This window comes from Erythrolamprus reginae (assembly GCF_031021105.1).
Source record: "Erythrolamprus reginae isolate rEryReg1 chromosome 4 unlocalized genomic scaffold, rEryReg1.hap1 SUPER_4_unloc_1, whole genome shotgun sequence".
NCBI lineage: Eukaryota > Metazoa > Chordata > Lepidosauria > Squamata > Dipsadidae > Erythrolamprus > Erythrolamprus reginae.
This window is the reverse complement of record NW_027248454.1, coordinates 210,778-232,809: the sequence shown is the minus strand read 5'-3', so window position 1 is coordinate 232,809 and position 22,032 is coordinate 210,778. Positions and strand designations below refer to the sequence as shown.

Here is a 22,032-nt window from a genome sequence, read left to right as displayed (position 1 = left end):
GTCCCGAAGGGACTGCCGCTCAGACACTATACTTTTGCGCCCACCCCAAAAAAAAGTTAGAACACTGCCTATCATTACAAGTTAGAGCATCGTCCTGGCAAAACGATGGGAAAACATAAAAGCCTGGACTGCCGATTCATACAATTTCCAGCTAAATGTTTTTATGTCCTCATGGAGTTCCTTTGAAAGTATGTCATGTTTTAGCAATAGCACTTAGACTTCTATATTGCTTCAGAGTAGTGGGTTCTGAATTAGTTTGCTACTGGTTTGCGCACCTGCTTCTGCACATGCGCAGAAGGGTCCTGGTGGGTGGGCGGAGCCTCCCGCCACTGCTGCTACCAGTTCTAGGGACTGGTCCAAAGTGGGAGCAACCTGCTGCTGCATAGTGCTTTACAACCTTCTCTAAGCAGTTTATAGAATCACCATGTTGCCCCTCAACCATTTGGGTTCTCATTTTATTGATTTCAGAAGGATGAAAGGCTGATGCCTGTCAAGATTGAACTTTTGGCTTCCAGCAGAGTTAGCCTGCAATACAGCATTTAACCACTGCACTGCCATGGCTCAGTGGTTAGAATGCAGTTGAAATGTTCTCCTCATTGGCTGAGAGTTGCTGCCTGTCTAGATGGCTCTGTTGCACCCATTTCATCTATAAAAGACGGGTGCAAATCCTCATAATTCTTAATTTTCTAAACTTTCACTTGTTCCACTCTATCCTTTATCTGTTTAATATCTCCAGTTGTGCCCAACAATCTGGATCATCATTTTACTGACCTCGGAAGGATGGAAGTTCGAGTCAACCTTGATCCCTGTCAGGATTGAACTTTTGGCTATGAGCAGAGTCAGCCTGCAATACTACATTCTAACCACTGCACCACCATGGCACAGTAGTTACAATTCAGTTCAAGCTTCATTCCCATTGCCTGAAGTACTTCATCTATTTTTATATATATCTCTAAAAAAGTTCTTGAAACTTCAACTTTATCTGATAATCTTCTTTCAGTTATATCAGTACTCTGACTTGTATCCATTATCCAAAAACATAATTAAAAATTAAAAGTCTGTAAAATTAATTCCATATAGTCTGGTAAATATAACTATTGCAGACAAGTTACAAGATTACAGTCTTTGCCTCCCTCCGGTGGTTAAATAAAACCTCTGAATAAATTGCAAGGAAATATTCTTTATTCATAGGAAAGAAACAGGCTTCAAGGAAATCTTATTCTGAGATAGAAATTGATAAATATAAGTCACAAAACATCTTTTTCAAAATAATTTTTATATTTATGTTTTACAAAAATGTTCAAAAAGTTAAAGTTTTTTTTCAATGGTAACTACGAAACTACTAATATTGCCCAGTTCTTATACTATCTAAAATCTATTATCTAATATATCCTAGTTCTAATATTACTATCTACTATCTACTATCTCCTAGTTCTAATGCTATCTCATATCTACTGTACTAATATTGCCTAATAGTCATGTTTACTATCTAACATTGCTTAGTTCTAATACTATCTAATATCTTAAATCTAATATATCCTATTTCTAATACTAATATCTACAATCTAATATATCCTAATTCTAATATGATGTGATATTTATTAGTTCTATGAGCTTGACTAGAATTATACAATGAACACAATCACTTGGTACTTAAAACGCACTTTGGACTATGCAGTTTTGGAAAAAGCAGCTTTTTTTCTCCAGGCAGGATGCGACTGTTTTCTCCATGGGGAGTTGAAGAGGTGTGTTTTTGTCTCTCCTTTGGAAATCTGGCATGTGAGGGCTCGTAATTGGTGATGGTGGAATCTCCTACAAAGCTGACTATTTCTCCCTGTTGCCTGTTCCTTGGTCTTCTGCATGTTATGGGACCTGTTGAGGGATAACTCTGATGTAATTTTTTTCACAGCTTTCCTCCATATAGTCTCACATATTTTGCACTTCACAGTTGCTTTGAATTCAGAGTTATGATGCTTCTTCCAAAGCATTTACTTTTTGAGTATGACTCAATTCCAGAGTTCTGATGGTGTCCCATACCCCACTTTACAAATGAGACATTCATTTAACAAATACCTCAAAAAAGTTTTAAAATCAGGTTGGTCATATGGGTGCCTTGATTTATTACCATCATAACTTATGGTGAAAATTCTGAGCTTCATTATAGTCATAATTTGAGGACTGTGTATATGGGATAGGAGCCACATGAGAGGAAGATGTTAGATAATCTCTTCAGGGGCAAATGCAAGGGGATTGTTTCATGCTTCATGGGACAAGGCAGTGATAAATTACTCGTGTTGAAAAGTTCAGAATTGTGTGAAGGGATTAGAAATAACTCTCCTTACTAATTCAGCATATGTTGAATGTATATGAGGGAGGTGGGATTGGGGGAAAATGTGTGTAGCTTTAGATTTGGAGCAAGAAACAGCAATACTGTGATCTTTAGTGAGAGTGAATAAACAATTTCAGTGCCAAAGTCAGGTTTATATCCCAAATTAAAAGGCTCCAGAAGTCATCAAAATATGTCAGACTATACATGGATTTGATTGAATATAATCTATATAGCACACACACACTAAAATCTTAAGAAAGTGATTTTGAATTTAGAGAGCTTCCTTAGTAAATATCCCCTTATTCTCCCCTTATCTCTCACTTCTAGAGAGAATGACAAGAGTGAATCTGTTTAATCAGGACCCATGAATAACATAACAAGATAAATAAAGAGTTCATATAATGCAGTATTTCAAGGAGAAAATACAGCAAGCATCTGAAATAGTTTTGACATGACAAAGAATTATATCTTTATTTCGCAATAAAGTATGAAACACTTTGTGCTACCTCTTGGGGAAGAACATGAATCGGTTATCTCCGGCTGACCTTTACGCATCCGGTGGGCATAAATATTTGTTATGCCGAGTTCCCGTTCTTTCTCCTAAAGAAATGCATTATTAAATTTAAGTTGATAATATAGTTTATTACATTAATGACAGTTCTTTAGAGTTCATACATTTCACTGTGTAACTCCCCCCAGTATTTCATTTTATCTGTATTTTAAATATTTGCTTAGGCATATTTGTACTTTTTTCCCACTCAATTTTCTATCAGTACAGGCCTTGAGTAACAGGCTTAAAAAACACATTATTTTCATATTGGCAGACACGTTTTAAATAGTACCTTTTCCTAGAAATGTGTGCAAGTGGCTTAACGTGAATTAATACATTTCTCCAATCTACAGTTTAGAGGCTCAGTTCAAATGTGTATTAGTGACTAGCATCTTGGATGCCTTGTGTGGTAAGCCATATTTTATTTAAGCTTCTAAATACCTTGAGTTTCAGCTTCAGTGACTCCATTTCTCTTTCTAAATTGGCAGTGATTGACTGAGCTTCAGTTGTCTTTGTTTTCTCAACAGCTAACTGGTGTCTAAAAGATGTAGTTTTTAATGAGAGCTGCTTTTCCAAATCCTAAAAAAACATTACAAATAAATCATCAATAATGTTATTCAATATTTGCAATCATATAGAATTAGAATTTAGAAGAAAACAACTGAAATTTTATTAACTGTTTCCAAAAAGATGAAAATCCTCAATTATTGAAATGGGAATCGACCTACATTGTGAAAGAATAATATCCAAAATAACATGTATAACCGACCAATAATAAGGTCATATGAGGCTTATAATTTGTTCAATTATAATAAAACCAAAATGCTTTATTTTTCCCTTGGCATGGTACCAAATATGGTAGGTTTAGTCAGTATACAGTTTTAAATGTGTTGGCTAGGCTCATATTATCAGAGATGGACTTTTTCATGTGATTAGTGATTCTTTTCAAAATGTGTATGGTTTGCTGACTCCACAGTGGAAGATAGGATAAGCTACACGCCACCTCCATTTGCCTGTCATGCTCCCCCACACACTTGTAATGGCAGAAGCCATGCCGGCCTTGCCATTCCCATGTGCGACCCCCCCAGCCCTGCCCCAGGGGCAGAAGCCATGCCGGTCTTGTCGTCGTCCTCTTTTATGGGAACTTCTTTGTGAATCCCCTTTGAGGTGCCCGTTGTTCTGGTCCTGGAACCCCCAACACACTCTTGCCTGTCTGCTCCACAGTGGCCATGGCGCCTGCTACTCACCCTCCCTCGGGTCCTGGTGATATATCTGCTATGGCCAGGGAGGGTCAGAGGAGGAGAAAAGCTGGCTGTAAATGGGCTGAAGCAGGTGGCTGGGGGCAAAAGAGGTGTGGCCAAAGCTTCATGCCTAAGTGTCCCATTCTGCTCACAGAGCCTGCTATGAAGTTCTAAGCAATGTACATTGCATGTTACCTGGGTTCTCTTGTCACTAGCTTCCAATTTTTGGGTAAGTAATTTCAATTTACGCTGAAGTTCTCCTCTCTCTTCAAGTTTTTTGTCCTCAGAAACTTTCTTCAATGCCTGAAAGGCGTCCTTTGTTTTTAAGAGTTGAACCTCAACATCTTTCAGCTTCTTGGAAGCTCTGCGCTCTTCTTCTTGAGACTTATGGAGATGTTCTTTTAGAGCCTGCATTTCTTTGGAGTGTGTGGTCAAAAGATCAGGCAGATTAATCTCTGCATTTTCGTAATTCCTGATTACTTTCAAATGTTGAGATTGAAGACGCTTCAACATATTATTTTCCGTAGCAACGGTCTCCAATTTATTCTGCAGAACAGCCACTTCGTTTTTCAGTTGTTTAATTTCATTATCCCTTGCTGACAATAGATGGCAAGCCATGTTATTTTTGTCTTGAACATTGATGGTGTGGTCTGTAGTAAATGTGGTCTTCTGCTGAGGTTTCTTTTTAGGCAATGTTTTACCTCCTGCATGGAAAAAAATATCAAGATAGCATATTAGATTAAGCAAAGCAGTTAATTTTACATAAGTCTCAGAGTTAAATGCTGAAATATGTATTCAGTGCATAGATTCACTCCCTTTTATGTATTATCTTGAGTCAATCTCTAATGCAACTGTTTGTTAAATTAACCTATTGTGAAAAATCATACCTGAACTGACATAATATTAGCTGTTGTAAGACATAAATGCTATACTCACATAATATGCTAAAACAGTATTTTGATAGCTTTAAAATGCAGTGATTGGTCTCATTCATATAGATGGGAGGTTAAACAACTAGCCCCGTGGTACAACCGAAATAATCTGGAATTGAACACACTCAAAACTTTAAAATTATTGGTAGACCTTAGGAGAAATCTGCCCATACTTTTACCTCTTACAATACTAGACAACACAGTATGAAGATTAGAGACCTTCAAATTTCTAGGTTCTGCCATATTTGAAGACCTAAAATGGTCATCTAACATCAAAACATCATCAAGATAGCATAACAAAGAATGGTCTTTCTGTGCCAACTCAGGAAGCTCAAACTGCCCAAGGAGCTAATGATACAATTCTACAGAGGAATTATTAAGTCTGTCATCTGCACCTCTATAACTGTCTGATTCGTTCTGCAAGCCAACAAGACAAACAGACCGCAGAGGATAATCAGAACTGCAGAAAAAAATAATTACTGCCAACTGGTCTTTCATTGAGAACCTGTATACTGCATGAGTAAAAAAGAGAGCCGTGAATATATTTACTGAACCCTTGCATCTTAGACATAAATTGTTTCACCTCCTACTTTCAGAATGATGCTATAGAGTACTGCACACCAAGACAACTAGACACAAGAACAGTTTTCTCCTGAACACCATCACTCTGCTAAACAAATCATTCCCTCACCGATGTCAAATCATTCACTAAAACTACATTGCTAGTACTATTAGTCTTCTCATGGTTCCTTTCACCCATCTCCTCCCACTTATGACTGTATGACTGTAACTTTGCTTGTATCTCTATGATTTATATAATAATATTGATTGTTTCCTGATTGCATATTTGAACCCTATGACAATCATTAAGTGTTGTACCTCATCATTCATGACAAATGTATCCTTTCTTTTATTACACTGAGACCATATGCATCAAGACAAATTCCTTCTGTGTCCAATCACACATGACCAATAAGGAATTCTAGTCCAGTCTAGTCTTGCCTAGTCTATGCTTCGACTTCAACTCTAGAATTCCTCAGCCAGACATGTCTAAAGCAGGATTGCTAGACCTGGACTCTAAGCTTTATACTAAACTGCCCAGACAGACAGATAAATAGTAGAGTCTTTAAAGAATAGAAGTGTCAAGGTAGCTAAGCAAAAGTGCAGTTATAGGACAATTGCTTGATTTTCAGCAAAGGCTTAGCTGCCATTAGTTCAGTTGGAATCTGCCAACCACAATGAATACAGCAGTGTTCTGGATAACAAATGGCCTTCTTACCTTTTGTATGGACATCAGTTTTCTTTTTCTTATCTGATAAGATCCACTCTTTAGTTTGGAGTTGCTGGATCCATGAGATGGTGAAGCTGCCAGGCCCTTCCCTTGGATAAGTTCGAGAGCAATTTGAATGAAAATCTCCCCAATTGTCCGAAGAAGTTCCACAAATGCTTTCCTTGCTGCCATTGATAGCTGTTATTGAAATGTCGTCAACCAGTATATCAAACTCAGTTGAATCAGTAAACTGAGCACTTCCAAATTGGCTGGAACATTTGCTAGAGTTACTGTCTTTACTGTTGTTGCTGCTGCTCTTAATAAACTCAGTTGGAGAATCGTTAGAGCTTCCACTTATTCTGCATTCCTCCTGGAAAGTAGGATGAGGAACTGCATCACTGGAAGCCATCATTTTAATATTATCTATTATGGCTGAAATTATATATAATATATAATATATATAATGTCCTCCCCACGATGCCCAGGTAAGAGGCTTGTACCCGAGGTCCGTTTATGCACGTTACCTGGTTCTTGCCCTAGAAGTGGCTGTTTAGATCTTTATTACTATGGCAACTAAAGAACCTCTTCTCTTAGCATCATGGGACTTGTAGGGCAAAATTGAATGGAAGGAAACTATAAAATAACAGATATAATGGAGGAGTTTTCATAATTCCATCATCTCCAGTTTTTTCCTTACTCTCGGTGTTCCATAAATTATGTTTTTCTATTGAGCATAATACTCCTTGATCTGGGGCTATGAAAGAGGACATGCTCGTTTTCCCTGATCTTTTAAATCTTATATAAATTTTAAAGTTTTCTGATTATTTATGATTTGTTCTATTTTGTTGTGAGCCGCCCCGAGTCTTCGGAGAGGGGCGGCATACAAATCTAAATAATAAATAAATAAATAAAATAAATAAATAAATAATCTAATAGCAAAGAACTTAACCTACAATGTTGGAGCATTTTAGAAATATTATATTTTATGCAGGGTATATCCCAAATTCTATGAGGGAAGCCAAAAAAAAAGGATGTAAATATATGCATGCCTACATTAGTGTGGGTTCCACCAAGTTCCAGTTCCCTGTTTATGTAGAAACACCCAGCTCACTGAGAAAACCATAATTTAGGGGTTTGGTTAGAACTGCCACCCTCCTACTACCACAAAAAGATGGCATATACCACAGAACCCTCCTTAAACATCTCCACTGGGCATGCAAATAGATGAGAAATACCTTTGTTTAGATAATTAAATTTACTTTTTCTTCTTATGGTTGGCCTTATCTTGGCATGTTGGCTGAACTAGCCGTTACTTTTTCAGCAAGCTGTAATTAAACCATGGATCAGCATAAAATATTATCAGGATCGATACTTTATCTTATGTTATAACTAGTTCGTATTAAACCATTTTCTAAAATATCCCAAGAATTTCCTACTAATACAATATTTTTTTAAAAAAATTGCATTCTTTAGTTTCCAAGTTTATGAAAAAAATCTTTTCAGCAATTAAGTGATGTTTATAATATAGTTATAAATTGTCTGCAAAAAAATAAAACAAAAAACAAAATCTCATTGTAAGTTGCATGCTTTTTTTTGGTTAGTTGCTAAGTCGTATCCACCCATTGTGACCCCATGGACAATGTTCCTCCAGGCCTTCCCGTCCTCTACCATCCCCCAGAGTCCCTTAAACTCACACCTATTGTTTCTCCCTTCTTCAATTGCCCTCAATCTTTCCCAGCACTAGGCTCTTCTCCAGTGAGTTCTTCCTTCTCATTAGATGGCCAAAGTATTTGAGTTTCATCTAAGCTCCATATAATGATGATGATGATGATGAAGAAGAAGAAGATGATGATGATGATATGCTTGGGAACTGTTCGACTTGTATTATTGTAATATGAAATCCAGCATATAAATCATGTTTGTTGTGTATTACTATTTTTTGTGAATAAAATAACAACAAAAACAGAATTGGAAGGGACCTTGGAGGTCTTCTAGTCAAACCCCCTGCTTAGGTAGGAAACCCTACACTACTTCAGACAGGTGATTATCCAACATCTGCTTAAAATCATCCGGTGTTGGGGCATTTACAACTTCTGGAGGCAAGATGTACCAAGGATTAACTGTTCTGACTGTCAGGAAATTTATCCTTAGTTCTAAGTTACTTCTCTCCTTGTTTAGTTTCCACCCATTGCTTCTTGTTCTACTCTCAGGTGCTTTGGAGAATAGATTGACTCCTACTTCTTATAAGAATAATCAGCAGAAACAAAAATGACCTATGATCAGAAATTATGAATTATAAAAGTATTGTTTTATAATTCTATAAAAGTATTATGCTGTTCCATACCTCATGTAAGATAAATGGACTTCCTTCAGGCTCACGCTTGGGCAGGGGGTTAGACTAGATGACCTACAAGATCCTTTCCAACTCTGTTAATCTGTTAACTGCTATGAAAAGCCAAAAAATAAATAAACATGACACATTCATGACGGACATTAGTGATAGGCAGTATGATAACAAGTTTTGAGTGATTGAATTTATATGCTGACATATCTCTTTTATTGCATTTTATTGTTTATTATTGCAAACAGTTTGAGTTGGTGAATGAGGCATGAGACTTGGACACTGAATTAAACTGGCAGATTTTTGGCTAGTCACTCTCTGTCTATTGTCAAATACAGAGGAACACAAAATGGTGAGAAACACACTCTCATTATTTCAACCTATATGTTGAATGTATATGAGGGGGATGGGTTTGGGAAAATGTGGCTTTAAATTTGGAGGACGAAACAGCAAATATAGATCTTGATTTGTATTTAGTTCTAGTGACATGGACACTACGCTATATAAATTTGACAAATAAATTTGACCTTTTGCTGTAAAATAAATGATTTAACTCACTATTTGCCTTATTTGCAACATAGCATGAAGAAATAAAGCAATTTCAGTTCCATACCCAGGCTTATATGCCCAGTTAAAAAGCTTTAGAAACCACCAAAATATAAATCAGATTAAAGTTGATGCGATTGAACTACAGTATAATCTACATAGTACCCAGATATACAAAATGTGAGATTTTGGCCTAACCAAAGGAATGGAAGCCACCATGTCTGGGATCCAAAAATGAATTCAAAGGCTGGGTGGGCTTCAGGACCCCTTTTCATCCCCCAGTGTTGGTGTGGAGGGGCAGGCCCAACTCCTTTGTTGGTTGCATTTGGGGAGGGGTTTGCCATGGACTCAGGGCCAATTATTGTCCTTTTTTCCTCTTAATGACTTGGTTCTTTTTCCTGGCTTTTCTCTACAGTGCTTATTTGCCTTAACAACTTTTAGTTCAGTAGCTTTGGCCTAGTATCACATGTTCCTCGCTTAACCAACAGTTGCTTTGCCTTCAGAGTTATGGTGCTTCTCCTAAAGTACTTATGACCCAATTCCACTGGTTTAGTTCAGTGGCTTCGGCCTAGTCCCACATGTTCCTCACTTAACCAACAGTTGCTTTATGATGCTCCCCCAAAGTAATGTCCTAGTTCCAGAGTGTGAAATATGAAGTATTGCCTTTAACATAAAATAAAATATTATTATTTTTTTCTTTATATGTTTTGTTTTGGTTTCTTTCTTTTTCTTTTTTCTTTTTATGTTTTATAAATGTGTAGATGTATATATATATTTTTAAAATCAATAAAAATTTATTATTAAAATAACCATAAAATAAAGTCTAAATATAAAGAGAGTTAATGAATTTCTTGAAATATTAGTATTGTTCTTATAGTAAACAATATGGTTCAGAGGGCGGGGGTGGGGGTGCTTTCTGAGCAATAGCTTTGTTAATAAGCATTCCAGATAGGCTGTAAGCTTATTAGTATCCAACCAATGGAAAACCTGAACAGTGGTGAGGGTGGAGGATGGGTCAGGGGAAGGGGTATAAAAACCGGTTGCATGGTTTCTTCTGAGTCCAATTCAAGGGCACATGTATTTGCAAATATATAGTAAACATTTGCTAATTTTTGGTACTGGATTGCCTTCATTATTGCTTACGCTTCCAGATGCTACTGGCCATTGAAACAGCTGTAAGAACTGCTGAGAGTGGCTGGACTCATTGCACCAGACTTAAGGAACTGGTCAAGGCCTCCACAGGCAAAACAGTGGAAAGCGCAACCTTTAAGCAACCCTCTCTGAAAATAATAAAACAATAAAGTAGATGTTTGCTCTCCAGGTATAGGACATCTGAGTTAGTTGATGGGATGTCCAGTTGTGTCTTATGTGGTTTATGTGGTACTAGGAATAGGGAACAGAGATGACCATAAGCTCTTACTAGCTCCAACTTTCCACAAATCTGACACAAATTTATTCTGGGTATTCATAAAACTACCAAGCTTCACGTAATCAAATTCAATGTATGCAACTTAATAAATTGTGGTGATTTCAGCAACCATATGCAATATGCAAATGAGGAGAAATATTTCTTTGTAAATGCAGATTCTTCCTGGTTGGAGGATATATAGTAGAGAACAGAGACTTTTAATCCTAACTCAGGAATTGTATCAGAGTGGGGGAGGGCGGAAAAAGTATGAAATATAATTAGCATAACCATAAAAAGTATGAAGCAAACAAATAATTACTATAGTATGAGGATCAATATACCAGGATGTTGTTTCAGGATAAGGATGGTTAAAGCAAAAGGAATTAGCAAAAACATATTAAACCTTTTGCTCCACCCAATTTTTCCAAATTAGTCATTATAGTGGAAATAGACAATTTGAGACAAATTTTTGAAATTGAGACTAGATATAGAAGTACAAATGCCTGGGTAAAATGGGTACAGTATTCGAAAATGATGATTAGCCCACAGGTAGCATGAGATGCATATTGGCTCTTTTTCAACATAGAACAGGTTCAGGAAATTAAAGTTATAAATCCCTTTCTCTCCTTTGTCCACCAGTAAAACATCTAGATACTAAGAAAGCACCTCCATTCTTTGAAGCCTTTGGTAACACACTGCATGCCTCAAAAGGTAAGGTTTAGGTTCTGTCCAAATGATAAGAGAACTGGAAGCATATGTAGAAACAGTAGATGTAACCACGGAAACCCAAAAAGAAATTATGGTAATCCAAAATGGCCATTCCTAAAACTGTCTTATGGTGGTATTGTGTGGGTTAAATACCAGTATTAAGACATGTTCTTCCCCCAAATTGAATAGGTACTTGTGCAATTGTCCAACTGGCTGGGCGGGAACCAATCACAACAAACTTCTCATTTAAACCATGAACATAACAGTTATGACACTTATTAGGATATAGAAGGCAATAAAAAGGAGAAAAGTGGGAAATTAGAAATTAGGAAATATGAAGTATTGCCTCTAAAATAAAGTTTAATTATAAAAGAGAGTTAAGGAACATTGAAAAAATAATATTGTTATTACAGTTAACAATATGGTTAGGAAAGTCAAGAAAGTGGTGTTTTCTGAACAGTAATTAGAGACAGGTGTTAGTATCTTGTGCTTGTTAGGTTCTTGTTAGTATCCAGCCAATGGGAAACCAAAACAGTGTTTCAGGTGGGGGTGGTATAAATACATGTTGCATGCTCTGGATCCAGCCATTTGCAACTGTATTTGCAAATAAGTACTGGGTTGCCTTCATTGCTTTTTTTGTTACCTATTTCTAACACAGGGTTCTGAAGCCGTTCCTCGCCCCCGTCACATGACTCTAGGAAATTGCAGTGGTACTTGGGCCAGGTTCTGCAAAAAATGTCCAAAATAATGCATTGATTTGTTTAACAGCACAGTGTCTGTTTAATGATCACAGGATTTGCTTTAAAAATAAAATGTTCAGTTAAGACTAATCATCAGAAAAAAAGTTGTAAAATCAGGGTGGTCACATAAATGCCTTGATTTACAACCATCATAACTTATGATGGAAATTCCGACCTCCATTAAAGTCATAATTTGAGCACTGTGTATATTGGATAGCAGCAGAATCAGTGAAGGGCTACCAAAAATTTTACTACCACACTGTGGGCGCGGCTTATGCAGGATGCCCTGCATTTCCTTTCAACATCTTTCAGTACAAATTGGGTGCTCTGGGGTGGAGGTCCAGTTTCACTACCCCACTGTGTTGCCCTCCATCCGGTCAGTAGCCCATCCCTGAGCAGAGTGATAGGAAGATGTTAGATAATCCCTTTATTGGCAATGGCAGGGGGATTGTTTCATACTTCATGGGACAAGGCAATGATAAACCACTCCTGTATTCCACTCAAAAACACAGGTACACAAAAGGGTGAGATTACACTGTCAAAGGAATTACACTGACAGTGAGATACTGTCATTAGTTCAACCTATATCTTGAATGTATATGAGAAAGGTGAGATAAATTGCTTGATTTTGCTCTCCCACTCACCAAAGTTTTCATTCCCAACGTCAACATTGTCCCTCACCTTTTTAGCAGTATTATTCCATCACTGCAAACATGAACCCAGGCAGCAACATTCCCAGTAGATTCTGCCAAATTAAATTCTTTGTTTACTAAGCAAATTTATGTTTAGATCCCAGGGAAAAAAGAGTGGAGAAGAGGGGGGAAAGGGAGAGAGGGAAACAGGCAAGGAGTCTCAATGCTGCTCAGGTCAATTTTATCAAACAAAGCCAGATTTTCAGCCCAAGGGACATACTGTATACCAGGTAGCTTAAATCTCCACTTCAGTTCCAAGGCCGACCCTTGCCCCAAAAATGTATCTGATACCTGTGTTGCAGCATTTGTTACACTTGCTGGGGGTAGGGAAGGTCTTTGCTCACCTCAACCTCATACAGGCTTACCAGAGGAGGCTGCAAACACGCAGACAATTAACACACACAAAGGGGGGCTTTTTGCTGCAAAAGACTCCAGTTCAGTGTAAGCACTGCCCCCGGGATCTTTCAGGGTCTAATGGGATGGCTCCTCACGGGGGTGAAAGGGGCCCTTCCATATATCAATGAAGTTATCATAGTGGCAGCAAATGAGGAGGAGCTACTGGGAAGACTTCTCAACTTCTGTTCTGTTTTCCTGCCCCATGTGGCATCTGTTGCACAGCCACTGCACAGACCTCTAGACTCGGGAGCCAGATGGCACTGGGGCCCTACAAAAAATCTGGCCTTCTCAGCTTTCAAACAACTTCTGGTATCAAACTCGCTACTTCCACAATATTCTGAGCAGCTTCCCCTAGTCTTGGTGCATGATGCCTCTGAGTACAGGATAAGTGTGGTATTAAGCCGTCGGTTACCTAATGGCAAGGAAGCACCCATTGTATTTTATTCAAGAATTACAGACAGGTAGATAAAGAGGTGTTGGCTCTACTAGCCGGCGTATGCCATTTCCACCATTGCCTCTATGGCCGCCAATTTAAGTTGGCAACTGATCATCCGCCGCTATTGGGCGTACAGGCTAAGAACAAGCAGTCACCTCAGGTGATGTCTTTGCACATGATGCGATTGTCAGTTTTCCTAGCTAATTACGAATAGGATTTAGCATACTGGCCAGGATGAAACATAGCGAATGCAGATGCGTTAAGCTGCTGTATGCTATCCGCCAGCCTCCAAGACCCAGACCCAATGGCTATAATTTTGGCTATCTCTGAATTAAATCTGCCCATAACTGCATCCAATATAGTCATGGCTGCACGAGATACCTTAAATTAATTAGGGTCCTGTCATGTGTCCCTAGAGGGTGGCCACAAGGCAGGGCCCCTGATGACTTCCTTTCATTCCAAACGAGACAAAATGAATTATTAGTCTACTGTGGACTGAGTGTGTGGTGATTCCTCAGTCATTGCGTAGCTCTATATTAGACTTACTACATGAGGCATACCCTGGGGTAGTTCGCATGAAGTCATTGGCATGCAGTTATATGGCCAGGCATTGACAAGGACATTGAGATCAAAGTGGCTATATGTCACCCATGCCAAGAGTCATGGGAGTTCCCACCCCGAGGAGAGCCTTGGATTTGGGAGCATCTCCCCATGGTGGAAACTTCATATAGATTTAGTCAGCCCTATCCGTGGCCAAATTTTTCTGATTGTACTGGATGCTTTTTCAAAGTGGTTAGAGGTTTGTACCATGACATTTACTACATCTGAAGCTATTATTCATCCCCTTTCTAATCTAATAGCAATTTATAGTTTCCCTGACCCCATAATTTCAAATAATGGGCGTCAGTTCACCTTGGCGGCTTTCCATCATTTCCTTGCTTCTAAGGTCATTAAACGTGGATTAATCGCCCTCTGGCATCCTTCTGGAAACGGTCAAGCAGACCTAAGTGGCAAAGCCCGCTGTAACAACATCGCCAAAAAGTCTTCAAAACGTTGTTACAGTAATCCTGTCTTGCAGTTATCAAGGCTGACAGCTGTCACGACCACTTCTGGAAGTGAATTCCATAAACCAACGACCTTCTGGGTGAAGAAATATTTCCCTTTATTTGTTCTCGCTTTCTCACCTATGAGCTTAAGGGAGTGTTCCCTCGTCCTAATATTGTGTCATAGAGAAAAGATTTTTTCTCTATCCACCTTTTCTATCCCATGCATGATTTCACACACTTTGATCAAGTCGTTACTTAAACGCCCTCTTTCAAGGCTGAAGAGACCAAGGCATTGCAACCTGGTTTCATAAGGGAGGTGCTCCATTCAATTAAGTTCCATTAAGTTTGGCGGTTTTTTCATCCTTAACACTGTGAATTAATCTGTTTGGACTTTGACTTTGAACCATTTACTGATATTTTACCAAAAAGGTAAAAGGAATACAGTGGTACCTCAAGATACGATCCGCTCGTCTTACGAACAATTCGTGATTTGAACCTGGGGTTCAGAAAAATTTTGCCTCTTCTTACGAACTTTTTTCAAGTTACGAACTGGCGTTCGGAGACAGCTGAGAAGCCGCGCGGCTGTTTTAAAAGGTGACAGCCGGGCGACAGGGCTTCCCAGCAGCCTCCCGAACGCCGGTTCATAACTCGAAAAAAGTTCATAAGAAGAGACAAAAATTTTTTGAACCCCGGGTTCGGTTTGGGAGGTTGCTGGGAAGCCCCCCCAGCCTGGCTGTGACCTTTTAAAACAGCCGCGCGGCTTCCCAGCTGTCTCCCGAAGCCGAAAGCGGAAGTTCGACTTTGGCGTTCGGCTTCGGGAGACAGCTGGGAAGCCGCGCGGCTGTTTTAAAAGGTCACATCCCCACTGGGGGGCTTCCCACCACCCCCAATCCCGAACCCGGAAGTTCGGCAAAAGTTCGGGGTTGGGGGGGGTGCTGGGAAGCCCCGCCGCCCGGCTGTCACCTTTTAAAACAAGGTGACAGCCGGGCGGCAGGGGTTTTTTTTGCGATTTTTTTTTTTGGTTGCCCGGTTTAATTGAGTTTTCATTGTTTCCTATGGGAAACAATGTTTCGTCTTACAAACCTTTCATCTTACGAACCTCCCCCTGGAACCAATTAGGTTCGTAAGACGAGGTTTGACTGTATGTAGAATCATGGCAAAAGGAAGTTGGACACTTCAGGTTCTGGTGAGCTGTGGCTTGAACTCTTTGCACCTGGCACTTCTGTAGCCTCTGTGGCAATAGGCTGATGACTAGGTGAGTTACAAGATTAAGAGGCTGGAAAGAGCCCAAGTCAGTTATGTCATTTATTATTTTTTATAATTTTTTTAAACCTCTGCTTTGTCTTTTGCCTAACCATGGATCATTCAACCAAGGGAAGCCGTGCATCTCACCTAGTCTATGCAAGGGAAACTCCTAGGGGAGAAGTTTGCATATCCCATGTGTGGAAGGAAGAACCTGTTTTCCTGCTGGTGGACACAAAACTGATAGCTACAGCCACAGAACAGAAAATGCCTGATATCATCAATGTAGAACTACAGTGGAAATACCAATAGATGTGTGATGAGTGCTAATAGACTGCAATAGCCACTAGAGCCACTTTGGAAGGAGTTCTCCATATTACTGAAAAAAAAATACAAGTGTAGTAACCTATGGGATAATTGACCTTGTATTTAGTTCTTTCTTGAAAATAATTTCTTGCTCCATAGCACAGAGGAATAGCATGGAATAGGATCAACTAGACCAGTGATGGGCAACCTTTTGAGCTTGGTGTGTCAAAATTCGCCAAAAAACTGAGCATAACTCGGGTGGTGTGTCACCTTGAGAAAAAAACATAATTTTGTGATATTTATAGTTTAAATAACAAATATGCATAATTATCCTTCTCTCCCTTTCCTGTCATTCTCTGCCTCAATCATTTTCTCATTTCTCTTTTTTTTCTCCCCTTTATTCTATCATTTCTCTCCCTCTCTCTTCCTATCTTCTCTCTCACACTTTCTCTCTCTCCCTTCCTTTCTTTCCTTTTCTCTTCCTTCCACTTTTTTCTCTTTCTCTCTCTCTCTCTCCCTTCCTTTTTTCTCTTCCTTCCACTTTTTTCTCTTTCTCTCTCTCTCTCTCTTTTCCTTCCTTCCCCTCTTCCCCTCCCTCTCTTTCTCCCTCTCTCCCTTTATATTTATCTCTTCCTTCCTTCCTCTCTTCCTCCCTTTCTCTCCCTCTCGTTCACTTTTCTCTCTTCCTCCCTTTCTCTCTCCCTCTCGTTCACTTTTCTCTCTTCCTCCCTTTCTCTCTCCCTCTCGTTCACTTTTCTCTCTTTGGTGAACCCCCAAACTGTTCAGATTCAAGAAAAAGCTTATCAAGGGGGGTGGGGGGTTGTAAAAATCTAGTTATGAGCCGCCAAAGGAGGAAGCAAATGGTGCGACGTCCACGCAGGGTTTTTTTTCAGACTCTCTTTTTTGCGAGCCCGGCATGATTTTTTAAAATTACAAATTAATAACCCGGAAAGGGTTTACCTTAGAACCGTCTCCTGTAACACCGTTCTGGAAGGCGAGCAGGGAGCAGAGGGGCGAGGGCAGTGTTCCCTCTAATTTTTTTTCGGGGTGGGCGGAAAAGTACAGTGTCTGAGTGACAGTCCCTTTGGGACTGGGCGGCATATAAGTATAAATAAATAAATAAATAAATAAATAAAGTGTGGGCGTGCGCTATCACATATGAGCGAGTTCTTGCATCTATAATTCAATCCTTTCTATGTCTCCCTCCCTCTTTCCTTTCTATCTTTATCTCACCCTGCCTTTCTCCAAGCCCTTCCTTTTCCCTCTCCCTATCCTACTACCCCTCACCCGCCTTCTTTCCTCCCTCCCTCCTTTTTTCTATCTCTCCCTCCCTTTCCTCCTTCACTCTTTCCTTTCTATATCTCCCTCCCTCTTTCCTTTCTATCTCTCCCTCCCTCCCTCTTTCCTTTCTATCTTTCTCTCCCCCTGCCTTTCTCCAAGCCCTTCCTTTTCCCTCTCCCTATCCTACTACCCCTTACTCTCCTTTCTATCTCTCCTCCCTCTTTTTTTCTATCTTTCTCTCCCCCTGCCTTTCTCCAAGCCCTTCCTTTTCCCTCTCCCTATCCTACTACCCCTCACCCTCCTTTCTATCTCTCACTCCCTCCCTCTTTTTTTCTATCTCTCCCTCCCTTTCCTCCCTCCCTCTTTCTATTCTATCTCTCCCTCCCTCTTTCCTTTCTATCTTTCTCTCCCCCTGCCTTTCTCCAAGCCCTTCCTTTTCCCTATCTCTATCCTACTTCCCCCTCTCCCTCCTGTCTATCTCATCCTCCCTCTTCCCTTTCTCCCATTCTCTCCCTCTTCCTTTCTATCTTTCTCTCCCTGCCTTTCTCCCTCTTTCCCTTCATCTCTCCCTCTCTCTTTATCTCAATTCCCTCTTTCTCCCTGGGCTGCTGTGCCTGCCCTGCAGCCCCACCACGGACGGACTGCCTTAGCATCGGCGCCCCCCCCCCACACGCTGCAGCTGCCGGACCATCAGCGGCACACACACACACACACACACACTGCGTTTCTCCCTCTTTTCCTTCATCTCTCCACGCACACGCTGGCAGCACACACACACGCGCGCACACACCCCACACACGCTGCGTTTCTCCCTCTTTCTCTTCATCTCTCCACGCACACGCTAAGCTCTCGGACCATCAGCGGCACGCACACACGCGCGCACACACACATGCTGCCTTTCGCAATCTTTCCCTCTTTCTTTCTTGCTCTCTCTCACTCTCTCTTCCTTCCTATCTTCTCTCTCTCTTTCTCTCTCTCTCTCCCTTCCTTTCTTCTCTCTTCCTTCCACTTTTTTCTCTTTTCCTTCCTTCCCCTATTCCCCTCCCTCTCCCTCTTTATATTTATCTCTATCTTCCTTCCTCTCTTCCTCCCTTTCTCTCTCCCTCTCATTCACTTTTCTCTCCCTTCCTTCCCTCCCTCCTTCTGTCCTCTCCTCTTTCCCTCCCTCTCTTTCCCTTCTTTCTCTCCACATCTCCGGCATGCAGCTGGCTTTGCTGACCGGCACAAGTCTCAAGCCAGCTGCCTCGGAAAGCCAGGAAGGTCCTCCTGCCCCCCCCCCCACGGAAAAAAAACCCGGAGGTCTACCGCCACCAGCCTGAGCCTCCCGTTGCTCCACTCGGCTTCGCTGTGGACCTCCGTTGTGTTTTCGGAGGGAGGGAGCGGCGGGAAAGCCCAGTGCTGGCCAGGAAAGCTGGCTTTCCGAGAAAGCAGCACGCTTTTCAAATACAGTACACTGCTTTCTTACAACTCTTTCCTGGGCAGGGGGAAGGGAGGAAGCCTGCAACCCCTCCCCTCGCTCCCAGCGGCCCCTGCGAGCCAACCACCGTTCGATGCTTGGCACCACGCCAATCAGCTGGGAGGCGGTGTTCTCGCCCCTCCCAGCCATAGCAAATATCGGCGGGGCGAAAATCGCCCGGCCTCTTAATTAAGGGGAGAGGAAAAATAATAATAATTGCGGTTGCAATTGCACTCCCTAAAGCTCCCTGTTTCTCCGGCGGCCGCGTGTCACCGAAAATGGCTAGGCGTGTCAGTGGTGACACGCGTGTCATAGGTTCGCCATCACTGAACTAGACAGCCAATATTGGACCAAGGTTAATTATTTTTATTCAAATGCCCCCCAACTTTGTTTGGCACATTTCTGAATACCACCTATGGAGGGCATTCTTTTTTGTTGGGGGTTCCTTAGGTTTTCATGGTCCCAATTTTTTCTAGATGCTTCTTATTTCTTAGTCACTAGGGTGATTCAATAAGATTTATACTTCTTGTGTATATCACAAGTCCCCACATAATGAACACTCAAATAACACATCCTAGATCTCAATGAATGAAGCATTCTGATTGAATTCTTTGTTCTGTACAAAGTTGAATGTGCTGACAACAAAGTCACACAAAAATCAGCAATGGAAATCAAATTTATTAACCAATGGAGGCCTGGATTTGTAGCCACACGCAAAATTAAAGTGGAAAAACACACCAGAGGCTGATCCAACTTTTATTTAACGTCCTTAAAACAAGTCAAAATGAGGCTCAGTATTGTGTGTGGCCTCCACATGCCTGTATGACCACCCTACAACACCTGGGCATCCTCCTGATGAGGTTGCGGATGGTCTCCTGAGGGATCTCCTCCCAGACCTGGACTAAAGCATCCGCGAACTCCCAGACAGTCTGTGGTGCAATGTGACATTGGTGGATGGAACAAGACATGATGTCCCAGATGTGATCAATCGTATTCAGGTCTGGGGAACGGCCTGGCCAGTCTATAGCTTCAATACCTTCATCTTGCAGGAATTGCTCGCACACTCCAGCCACATAAGGTCTAGCGTTGTCCTGCATTAGTAGGAACCCAGGGCCACCCGAACCAGCATGGGCTCACAAGGGGTCTGAGGATCTCATCTCGGTACCTAATGGCAGTCAGGCTACCTCTGGTGAGCACATGGAGGGCTCTGTGGCCCTCCAAAGAAATGCCACCCCACACCATTACTGACCCACCGCCAAACCGGTCGTGCTGAAAGATGTTGCAGGCAGCAGATCACTCTCCATGGCATCTCCAGACTCTGTCACATGTGCTCAGTGTGAACCTGCTTTCATCTGTGAAGAGCACAGGGCACCAGTGGCGAATTTGCCAATCCTGGTGTTCTGTGGCAAATGCCAAGCGTCCTGCACAGTGTTGGGCTGTGAGCACAACCCCCATCTGTGGACATCGGGCCCTCATACCATCCTCATGGAGTTGGTTTCTAACCGTTTGTGCAGACACATGCGCATTTGCAGGGCTCTGGCAGTGCTCCTCCTGTTTCTCCTTGCACACAGGCATAGGTAGCGGTCCTGCTGCTTGCTTGTTGCCCTCCTACGGCCCCCTCCATGTCTCCTGGTATACTTGCCTGTCTCCTGGTAGCGCCTCCAGCCGCTGGACACTACACTGACAGACACAGCAAACCTTCTTGCCCCAGCTCGCATTGAACTGCACTACCTGAGCCACTTGTATGGGTTGTAGAGTCTGTCTCATGCTAACACGAGTGTGAAAGCTCAACCAACATTCAAAAGTGACCAAAACACCAGTCAGAAATCATTGATACTGAGATGTGGTCTGTGGTCCCCACCTGCAGAACCACTCCTTTATTGAGTGTGTCTTGATAATTGCCAATAATTTCCATCAGTTGTCTATTCCATTTGCACAACAGCATGTGAAATTGATTGTCAATCAGTGTTGCTTCCTAAGTGGACAGTTTGATTTCACAGAAGTTTGATTTTCTTGGAGTTATATTCTGTTGTTTAAGAGTTCACTTTATTATTTTTGAGTAGTATATATACCACCTATGGAGGGCATCCTTTTTTGTTGGGAGTTCCTTAAGTTTTCATGGTCCCATTTTTTTCCCTTAGATGCTTCTTATTTCTTAGTCATTAGGATGACATGGAAAGATGTATATTGTATATCGCAAGTCCCCACATATTGGACATGCATATTGACATTAGAATTTAACATCTCTGCTGCATTACAGCTGTGAAGGATGGTTAATTTTGGAAGTTTGGGCCTGCTGCTTATATAGTGCTACCTCAATCATAGTATTTGCCTGGTTTGAGGTTGCTAAATTGCCATTGCCCTTCTCCTTATTTTTCCACTGCTTGTATTTTATGCCCATGCAATTCTTAATGTCATTAGGATACTACCAAGTGAAGTCTCCTCTGTGTCTTTAACTGCTATTTGGAATCACATGCCCCTAGATTTTTTATGGGCACCTTTTGGTGGTGTTTCTGCACTGAATAGAACAGAATAATATAGAATATAATTCTTTATTGGCCAAGTGTGATTGGACACACAAGGAATTTGTCTTTGGTGCATATGCTATCTCCTAGTTCTAATACCACCATACCTAATATCTGTTATCAACTGTAATATATCTGATTTCTAATACTATTATCTAATATCTAATACTGTTTAGTTCTAATACTATCTCATATTTACAGTACTAATATCGCCTAATAGTTATGTTTCCTATCTAACATCACTTACTTCTAATACTAACATCTTAAATCTAATATATCCTATTTCTAATACGATCTGATATCTATTAATTCTATGAGCTTGACTGGAATCACAGATTGCATAAAATCACTTGGTACTTAAAATGCAGTTTGGACTACAGTGATCCCTCCATTATCGCGAGGGTTCCGTTCCAGGACCCCTCGCGATAATCGATTTTTCGCGATGTAGGGTTCCGGAAGTAAAAACACCCTCTGCGCATGCGCGCCCTTTTTTTCATGGCCGCGCATGCGCAGATGGTGGGGTTTGCGTGTGGGCGGCGGGGAAGACCCAGGGAAGGTTTCCCAGCCATCCACGCAAAGGGGAAACC

General features: G+C 41.0%; 1 protein-coding gene across 1 annotated transcript; it reads right to left on the bottom strand.

Annotated features, from left to right (window-relative positions):
- Positions 1–568: 568 nt before the first annotated feature.
- Positions 569–6,731, bottom strand: LOC139155216 (lebercilin-like protein). Its single transcript, XM_070730316.1, has 4 exons — positions 6,332–6,731; positions 4,316–4,824; positions 3,321–3,458; positions 569–646 (listed from the first exon to the last, which is right to left on the bottom strand). The coding sequence occupies exons 1-4, from the start codon at positions 6,729–6,731 to the stop codon at positions 569–571; spliced, it is 1,125 nt and encodes a 374-aa protein (XP_070586417.1).
- Positions 6,732–22,032: the final 15,301 nt, after the last annotated feature.

What these genes read in the sequence shown, in the direction of transcription:
- LOC139155216 (XM_070730316.1), bottom strand. Translation starts at nt 6,731, where the DNA reads ATGGCTTCCAGTGATGCAGTTCCTCATCCTACTTTCCAGGAGGAATGC. An exon ending in CTAGTGACAAGAGAACCCAG is followed by an intron (nt 3,459 to 4,315) that starts GTAACATGCAAT and finishes ATGTTTTTTTAG; the next exon opens with GATTTGGAAAAGCAGCTCTC. An exon ending in CACTGAAGCTGAAACTCAAG is followed by an intron (nt 647 to 3,320) that starts GTATTTAGAAGC and finishes CGTCTTTTATAG; the next exon opens with ATGAAATGGGTGCAACAGAG.